Source organism: Parasteatoda tepidariorum, chromosome 9, assembly GCF_043381705.1.
Source record: "Parasteatoda tepidariorum isolate YZ-2023 chromosome 9, CAS_Ptep_4.0, whole genome shotgun sequence".
Lineage (NCBI taxonomy): Eukaryota > Metazoa > Arthropoda > Arachnida > Araneae > Theridiidae > Parasteatoda > Parasteatoda tepidariorum.
In genome coordinates, this window is record NC_092212.1 from 78,503,714 (window position 1) to 78,513,932 (window position 10,219).

The 10,219-nt window shown below is 34.6% G+C and overlaps 1 protein-coding gene across 1 annotated transcript in view; it reads right to left on the reverse strand.

The window, feature by feature from the left end:
• LOC107444871 (uncharacterized) overlaps positions 1-10,219 on the reverse strand; it is a gene marked incomplete in the record, with an annotated part of 22,137 nt that overhangs the window by 3,577 nt on the left and 8,341 nt on the right. Inside the window, 3 exon segments of the mRNA XM_043042253.2 lie at positions 587-782; positions 3,296-3,502; positions 8,131-8,372. Of these exon segments, the coding sequence (XP_042898187.2) occupies positions 587-782; positions 3,296-3,502; positions 8,131-8,372 (645 nt within the window).

Here is a 10,219-nt window from a genome sequence, read left to right on the forward strand (position 1 = left end):
TACACACCGAAGAGCCATTACATTATGACCACCCTCCATCTATAACAATGGGCTCGCCCAGGTTTTCATGGTTTCTCGCCCAGGAACAATGTTTTCATGGGCACATTAGGATCCATAATCCTCATAGAACAATCCCTGACGTCTGTAATCTACTTGAACATAGTTGCAGACCCGGTTCACCCATTCATGGCAAGAGTTTTTCCTGCGAGGGATGGTGTTCACCAACAGGATAATGCACCATGTCATAAGGGTCGAATCGTCATGGATTGGTTCGAAGAACATTCCATCGTCATGGATTGGTTCGAAGAACATTCCAGTGACTTTCAAGTCATGTCTTGGCCCGCAATTTCACCTGACTAATCCAACAGAGCATTTGTGGTCCTACTTGGAAAACCAAACTCGTGCTGCCACGCTACCGCCTCGCAACGTGAGGGAATTGCAGGACCAGTTGGTGAGCGCTTGGTACCAGATACCTCAGACTACCTATCAGCACCTTGTGGAATCAATGCCACGGCGGGTGCTAGCAGTTATTATTTCTTAAAATAGGGTAATGAATTAAATTTAAAATATTTGATACAAAACTTACTTTTCAGTGTTGATTAGCTTTGACTCTTTCTTTTTTAACAAGTAGTAAAAGAGTGTAGGGCATATGAACGTGAGCAAAGTCATGGTGGATCCACCGACGAGGTTCATAACTTTATCGAAATGTGGAATGGTGCATGCTATGATCAGGACAATGAGAACAACTGAGCTGCGTATCAAGCAGCGTTTATAGTTGAAAACTGAAAAAAAGATAAATATTGTTATCAATTGTTACATAAATGGTTCAGAGTATAATTGCCAAAAATTTATCGCCGGCGTTTTGCGGTACTTAAAGCAAATAATTTTTTTTATTTTTAGCATTTTAAAATAGGCCTTATATTTTTTGGTCATATTAAAATCACTCTAATAACCTTTAGACGAGCCGCGATGGTTCAGGGGATAAAGAGTTCGCCTTCCAATGCAGTGAACCGGTGTTCGATCCCGGCGATGGCTGGTCGATACGAATTCCGCATTCGGCTTGCACCAACCACAGTGCTGATGTGAAATATCCTCAGTGGTAGACGGATCATGGGTTAGAGTCCCCTTGCCGTCAGGCTAACCGTGGCAGGTTCTCGTGGTCCATGTAACGCAAATGCAGGTTAGTTTCATCAAAAAGTCCTCCACGAAGGCAAATTTCTCCCAATACTTGATCCAGGAGATCCCTTGTCTTCTGGATTGGGTTCAAACTTACAAGGCTACGGAGTTAAACATTAGTAGACGTAAACCCAAAAATTGGATTGGCTGTTCAACAATGGTTATAAAATAAAATAAAATAACCTTTAGACAGAGAAGGAAATGTGCGAAAAACTACTCGATTAAACTGAATTTACTGAGCCCTATCGCAATAAAACTTTGATAAGGCTATTTGTCTAAACAATTCTAGGCCCAAGCCTAAACTATTCTAGGCTTAATGCAAGTTGCCTGAGTTTTGAATGATGAGCAAGGCTGCTTGCGAACCGGAAAATAAAAAAAAATGCCGGTAGTTAGATTATCTCATAAGTAGCTTGTATAAAGGTAAAATAAAGAAACCTACTTAGCAAGACTTATTAAAATTTTAAATGAACATATCAGACTGTTTCTGTACTTAGAAAGTAACTGTTAATAAATCATGTTAACCGGAGGCAAATTTCTAGCGAAAACAAGCAAAACAAGAAAACTTATGCTACCCGTTATTTCTCTTTTCCGGGGTACAAACAACTCTGGGTATATTTTCTAACTAATTAGACCGCCGGCGGACGAGAAAATGTTGCAGACATTTCTAAATATCTCAGCGATTTGCAAATATATAAAAAAAATTTTGATTAGAGCCGGGTATACAAACATTTTTATTTATAATTTAATGAGAAAGTACAACAGCAAGATAAGTTCATAGTTAATTTTTAAGTTTAGATAGCACTTAATTACAACATTAGAACATATAACTATTATTGTTAATTATTAGAACATAACTATGGTGTTCAAATGAATATATCTCATCTAAACAGGGTGTTAAAAAATTTGGAAACGGTAGAAGATCTCAATAAATATACATATGTTCAGAAAATAGTCACATTCAGCATTTTTACTATATTTACAAAAGCTATCCAGTGATATCAAACTCGATCTTTCACCCCCAATCCAGAGTGAACAACAGGCATGAGCCAATAACTTTAATAGGGTTATTTTTTTCCGGAGAATCCGAATCTGCAAGAAAAAAATAAGGTTTCATATTTAAGATTTCTAAGGTGTTTCCCTGTCTGCCCCTGCAGTGTGGGGAGATCGAGTTTGGTATCAGTGGATAGCTTCAAGAAAATATTGAATGTGTCTAGTTTCACTTTTTCGATCCGATGTACGTCTCTCGCGATATTTAACTGTTTCAAAACTTTTTTTACACCCTGTATGTTGGTCTCGAAAAACAAAATCATTTTAAATCTGATTAATTGAAAAAGTTTAACGCTCGTTTTGGTACTCACTAAAAAAAATTATTTTTGGTTAACACGAAAAAGTTGACAGCTACGACGTTAGCATGAGCAGGAAATGAAAATAAGAAATATATAATCCTTTCTGAGTATTAAATTTTTGGCTTCATTGACCTTGTTCTCACAGGGCCTTACAAAAATTTAATAGCGGTAGCAAATTTATGTTAGATCTTAAAAAGAAAGATTTTTTTTTTTTTGAGATACCACTGAACATTTAAAGGACTGGAAGTTCATATTTTTTAGACAGTTGTATTTAAAAAACAACATATAGTGGTTTTTATAAATGTATTAAATGATTGAATATTGTCTTCTCCCTGTTACCACTTTTTAAATTTTTTAAAACAGTAGGAACCAGGGTTAAAATTTTTTTTAAAAATTAATATATTTTAAATACGAATAAGAATTTTAAAATGCTTTATCACTGAAAACTTTTAAGTATGGTTGCTTAAGAGACAAACATACGTCTATGCGAGCTTACGGGTCTTGTAAATTTTAAAAAGTGGTGACGAATATTAAACAAATGTCGATAATTTAATTTCTGTGTAACTACCACTGAAAATTGTTTTCCAAGGAAAGTATATTTATGCAAGAAGATTTTAACTTCTAGATTATGCAACGACGAAGTGGTATATTAAAGTGAGTAATATCTTTATATATAAGCAGTAAACTAAATTTTCTACCACTACTAAATTGTTTTTAAGGATCGCGGGGACCCTCGTCCGGTAATGGTTAGGTTAATTTTAAAAAAAATTTACCTGCGGCTACATTAAAAGCTTCTTCGATTTCTTGATACACGGGATTGATACCTAAAAGGAATGCCAAGAAGGTGTGAATGGCCAAACATATCTCGATGAAAGTCCTGAGTCCTCCTTTGCCGATTGATAGTATCAGATTTGGTTTGACATCTGATCCATAGACAAAATATCCGACGACTGTGACAGGTATGTATAATATCAAAAGAGCTAAAATTAAAAAAAAAGTGCTTAGTATGAATAATCTATATATTTCTCTTACAAGGCGACAAATAAAAGCTTCATTACAACTCCCCGAATGGCAACGCTAGAAAATCGACCAATGATTGCCGCTAAAAATGTCACATGCCAAATCTAGCTGAGATGGCTCAACATATAGCGCTTTTAAACACGGAAACTGAAATAACCAGAGAGAGCATAGGCAAGGCAGAAGTGAGTAGTCTTTGTCGATAGATCTCAGTATTTTGTCGAAAGTGCTTTTTTTCACGAATTTATATATTACGAATTTATTTGACGATTTTTGATTTATATCACGAATTTATATGTTTTACTAGAACTTATTTGTTTATGCAGGTTTTTCCATTGCAATTAACTTATTTCAATTTTTAATAGACGTAATTATAGCCAAAATTTTAACCTTTTTAAAGAGATAAGAGTTCTAGAAATTTTATCTTAAGATTTTATACTGTAGCACATTTCTAATAGGTTTAACGAATTACATGTCATTTATTTGAATTGAAATTTATTTTAATGACTTAGTATTTACTAAAAAGATGCAATTTTTTTTAAAAAAAAAATTGTTATATGGATTTGAATGATTGTTTTGAATTATTAGAATTTTGTGCATTTGCAATGTGCCTAAGTTAGTAGCGAGCGAAGCTTGGTTTGTGAAGCAAACCATATAAGATTGCGTAGCAATTTTCGGGGGTTGATGAGCGTTAGCGGGCAGGGGGCGCAGCCCACTAGTTATTATTATTAGATATATGTATAAGGTAAAGAGAGCTGNAGTTAGTAGCGAGTGAAGCGAGCTTGGTTTGCGAAGCAAACCATATAAGATTGCGTAGCAATTTTCGGGGGTTGGCGAGCGTTAGCGAGCAGGGGGCGCAGCCCACTAGTTATTATTATTAGGTATATGTTTAAGGTAAAGAGAACTGAAAATAAGAATTGCTTATGAAATAGATGAAAAATTCAATATCATTGAATTTTCATCTTTATTTTAACATGTGAAGTTTTTAAATGTATTTTCCTATTTAGTTTATCCATTATGGGGCCCCGGGTTACAATCAGTTTTTTATTTAACCACTAATTACAGAATGGCTCCAGTGTTTTTGCTAACATACATATCTTTAGAATTTCGTTTCTGCTTTTTATTTAAAAAGTTTATAAGTATATATTCTATGTTGTGCTTTGTAAGAGTAAAAATAAAGCTACAAACAGACTAGCATATGCGAGCTTACGTTATTCTAATAGCTTCGTAATACATAAATGGCAGCAGCGAATCCAACTGCACCAACGACTGCTTTCTGCACCAGTTTTAATGAATCGGTAGCGAATTAAGTAGCGAATCATGTAAATTAAGAATAGTTACGCCTACTTGTTACGCCAATTCCATTTCAGTAAGTATGAAACACATGTTGAACTGTTAGAACAGTAACTGTTGCATTTTGTATGTTACTCAATAGTTTTGATATTTAGTGGTGGAAAAATTACTTAAAATGAAAAATACTAAACAAAAAATAACTTAAATATCGTTACCGTGGGGATAGTATTCTATCGACGATAACAATTTTCGTCTATAAAAAGTTACTCCAACATAGAATCGATTTAACATGCGTTTATACAACTGAATTGGAATTGTAGTGGTAGATACACTACAGAACTCCCCCACCAGAATTTTATTTATGATAGAATTCGTCGAATGGATACCACTAGTTGATTCATTGCTGTTTTGTGTGAAAGCCGGAGAGCTGTATTTAGGTCACCGTACTTTTTTGAGATCTAATCGTATTAAGTACATAAGAGCTGCATTAAGTTCATGATCGTAGTCGCTCCTGTGTTACCATTAGCAGTCGAGTGTATACAGGCCGACGTTGTGAGTGATCGAGACTGAGTAGCAACAGTACGAGGGATTGGATAATGTCGATGTGACCGTAGCAAGTTAACTACTCAATGGGGCCAATCCATCGAAGTAGGCTTGTTCTTATCGAAATGGGAGTTTCTGTCAAGATAGGCATGTTCACATCACGTCCGGGTCACCAATGTGGGGATCGTAGTCTATCGACGATGTCAACCGTCAGCTATGAAAAGGTACCCCAACACAGAGTCGAGATAACATGTGTAATATACTAGTGAATTAGATTTGTATTTTTGTAGAGGTAGACACACTGCAGTTACCACTAGGAAATACTTTTTACAAAGCCGCGCTAAGTACTTTTTACATCTCTGTGACAGGAAAAGTGGTGGCAACATTTTGAAAAAAAATATGACAGTTTAATTTTTTTTCTTAATTTATTCCTGCTAGTCACTAAAGTTAGTTGGTACCTGCATTGTATTATCACGGCGAAAACAGTTTCGCTTCCTACATACTTGACGGAAAATGTTAAAATTTTTATCCACGATCAAATTCTTCGAAAAGTGTAAGATTTTTTTCAATACATAACAGATAGAGGAAATGTTTGGTAAACAATAAGGCCTCTGTTACAGAATAACAGCAGTTATAAAAATATCAGTTTTGATGGAGAAGCTACTTAAATATGATTTTTTTTTAATGTAAAAAAAATTGCTCATGTAATGTCACGCATATGCTTCTACTTTCAATTTTTAATCGGATACAACTGTCTCCGTATCTTTAATACTGTCGAAACTTTTGTCTATATTTTATGTTTAACTGGGCAAGAAATGACAGCATGACGAGGGCTCCGCATTATCTCTCTTTTACTGTCTTGTTGATAAAAAAAGATATTAGATATCACGTACCCTAATAACCTACTGGCTTGCATTGATAAATTAAAACTTTCGAAACAATAAACGTACGTATGTTTCGTTCACAATAAATTTACGTTCTTCCGAATTTAGATTCTTGATATTTTATACATGAGTATTTGTCACAATGTGGAAAATGTGTTCGCAATAGCTTATGCAGGAAAGCGTTAGAACGTTTTCGTTCTTTATTTCGTAGGAACTGCTTGACCGATTCCTTTTGAATTTTGGATTTTGTTGTTTAAAACTACTTAGTTAAAAATGATGCAAACGTTTGCATACCTTTTAATTCAGATTTTTTGACTATTATTAAATAAAATAAAAATATATTAAATGAGGATATCAATTCCATCAATATGGTACTAAATAGTTAAGGCAGGAGAGCGTTCAAAGTTATGGTTATAGTTTACTCTTAATGAAAATAAGTAATAATGTAACATCCTTGCTGCCAATCCTCGAGATTTCTCTCTCTCTCTCTCTCTTTTTAATAATGGGGATAATTCTGTATCGTAATCTGTCACGCCAACTGCAATCGCCAAATACATTTTGAACTTGCAAATATTTTGAAGGAAAAAAAACGTGTAGAGGTTTGCACGGGGATGGCTACCATTTATACATTTCGAATGAGAATCCTTCTGCGATGTTATATTCAGTTTCTCACTGGGTCCGCTGTAAGTAAATTGCCAAGTTTTGGCAAAGTTATTACCCCGATAAAGAGTGGCTAAATTTCGTACATCTTAGCTCATTACTACCTGTTCATTTGCAATTATGCAAACGGAGCGTTGTTAAAAAATGTGGCAGCATTTAATTGCTTAAACTTAGTGAATATTTCTAAAGATGTACCAGGTACCCAGCCAGATTTTCATTACTCGGACCAGGAGTAATTTTACTGAGTACCACTTATCAACATAACTATACTACCTCCAACCATCAGCCATATACAAATTAATAAATCTAAATAAAAAATTTCAATTTTACTGGGTACCTGGAACCGACCGGGCAATGAATAAAATTTTTGCCGAGTACCTGGAATCGCCCTGATAAAATATTCAATTTTTTACCGGGTACCAATACGTTGCAAATATTTAGAGTCTTGCAAAATTTGACCTTACAAAAGATCTAAGACCCTACAATTAAACCCTGCAAAATTTATATTTCTAGATATTTCCTATTGTTACCAAACACTTTAACATAGAGAAGATACTGTTACCTTACTTCAGAATCAAAAATACAATAAATATATTCTTTTACAACAGCTTTCATTTTTAATTGATAGGATTCGGTGCGCAAGAGCACGTAGTGATCATCATATGGCTAATCTATATTATATAAAACGCTAATACGTTTTAATTGATAGGCTTCGGCGCGCAAGAGCACGTAGTGAGCATCATATGTCTAATCGGGTGAATTCTCACCGAATTATCAAAAAAATTCTCACAAAATTATCTTCATCGAAGCCGATGCTTTACATCCGGCGTTCAGTACTATTTCATATTGTTTTACAACACATTGTTTTAGCCCTCTGGTGGGAAAGACTTTAAAACAAAACTTACAACAGTTACTTTTCTCAACAACTGAAATTTAAAATAGCGTGAGAAAAATATGCGAACTGTTCGCAATTTCAAATTAATATTGAAATGCACAGGTTTAGCATTTTCTACAGTGAAAAGTTTTCGGAACTTCAGGGTTCAAAAAAGTATACAAAAGCTAGACGTTAAGAACGTATCCAATGAGCGAGCAAAGCGAGCATCGAATTGCGAAGCAATCCGAAATGAACTGCGAAAGCAGTTCCGGGGGTTGGCGAGCGCCAGCGAGAAGGGGGCGAAGCCTTCTAGTATATATTTAAATTTTGCACTTACTTGCGTAAGATATAAGTACAGCTATGCTGAATTTTTTCTTATATTCCATGTCATTTTGCACCGTTGGAAAAAAGAAAATACCACCGAACGAGAAAATCATTGTTCCAAAGGACAGAGATATTGTTGAAAAAGTTGGTGCTTCATTTTCTTCTATATTCTCTTTCGATAAATCTAGAATGGAACCAACAAACATTCCTAGACAAGCTAGTACCATGGTAACCAGTGCTCCTAAACCGGCGAACCTACAAAAATGACATATATATGTTTCACAGTCGCTATGAGAGAGAGTTTTGTTCTCAAATCACTTCAATTCAATTTTTTTTTCTAGACTAACATTTTAAAGTTTTTATAGTATAATCTTGGTTCAATCTACTTAAGTGGACGACTTTTCCGAAATTCGATAATTTTTCAACGACTAATAAAGATCACTGAGTTGTGCAACATACATCACGCACAAATTCTCGTTTTCCAGCATATGTAACTGATTAACGCTGTTTTTCGAAGCACTTTGTCAAGAAAAATAAAAAAGCCATAGTTCAAGTGCCTTACACTTGAAGCAATGCGATGATTTTAGACTATATATATAATCTTGCTGTGAGGAATTTTCGGAACTTCAGGATAAAAAAATAATTGAAATACTTTAATAGTTATTAAACTTTTTTAAAAAATCACCAATTTGGTGACATTTTACCACCTAGATGAAAATTATCAAAATACTGCCTTATTCTCAGTAATTTTTTTTTTCAAATTTTTTTATACCCAAGTAATGCAGCCTTAAAGTAAGTTTCTAAATATTAGAAAATTAGACTGCAAGCGACTTTCATTTTAACAAAATTGTGACTTTTCTCCATATTGACATTTTGCGCCATTTTCAAAATAAGCGTGGACAGCGCTGGCTTTAGATCTAACAGTCATGAGTAGCAGTTGAAAACTCACAGCAGTTATGAAAATAGCTTATTATTCTCAAAAAAGCATCATTTCATATTACGACGGGAGAATTCGAAAAACTTTAAATTCACCGTTCTGGAGGAACGTTTCCCACTAGCGCTTCTATTCCAAACGAGTATTCATATACGAGTATTGGTATTGGAGATATATATTGATATTTATATACGAGAAGTTTATTCCATTTCTTCTGAAGTGGAAATATGGAATGATGTGTACTTTTTCCTGAATCTCATACAACAGATGGGATTTGTCACGATTTCAGATTTTGGAAAATGAAAATAATATTTTTTCTAGTTAACTATTTGAATTGAATAGCATTCGAGGTCGCAAAAACCCGCCAAGTTCCCAAAATCAATACCTCAGGGCGGGTACTGAATTGGAGGTTGATCGTTCTTTGGTTTAGGTACAATTTAGATCTACGGAATAAGGTAAGATCCTCCCTGCAAAACGGACTGTGACGTATGTGTGACTGAAGCCCTATTATTGGATATAGAAAAGCAACCTCTGCCTTAAAAATTCGTTTGTTCTTAACCGGTTAACGCCCAGCGTCATATATTTAGAACAGTTCCTTTTTTCAAAGACATTCATTCTGATGGGAAACTTTTTTCAGAATTTTCATTTATCTGGGTGAGTTAAAAGATTCTCAGATACCATGATGATTTAGTTATTTCTGATTACATCTAGAATTCTAATGAACAAGTACTTTTAGATCTATCAAAGACTTTTAGAATGCCCTAATAGTAGAAAAACCAATTAATTTCGATAATATATTATACCACCTTTTCCATAAAACCACTTCTTGTATGATTTCAGTATATAAAGTCGGGACGAAACGGTTTAATCAGGTTTGTTGACTGGCAAGTGATACAATAAGTAACTACAACATGTTTAATAGCCAGTGACTTTTCAAAGCATTTGGATGCTGGATATTGGGGTTATCTCGGCGTTTGACGCGAAGCGCCACTAACCGATTCATCTATTCTGTTTTGTCGTATTCTAGTAGGTCCTAAATATCTTTGAAGTTACAGTATGTTGTAACGACAAATCAAGTCCTTAACCCCTTGGGGACGGGTGATTCAGAAAAGCATTCGTACAAAATCAGAATCAAGTTGCAATTAAATAAAACCAGACTTAAAAGCCA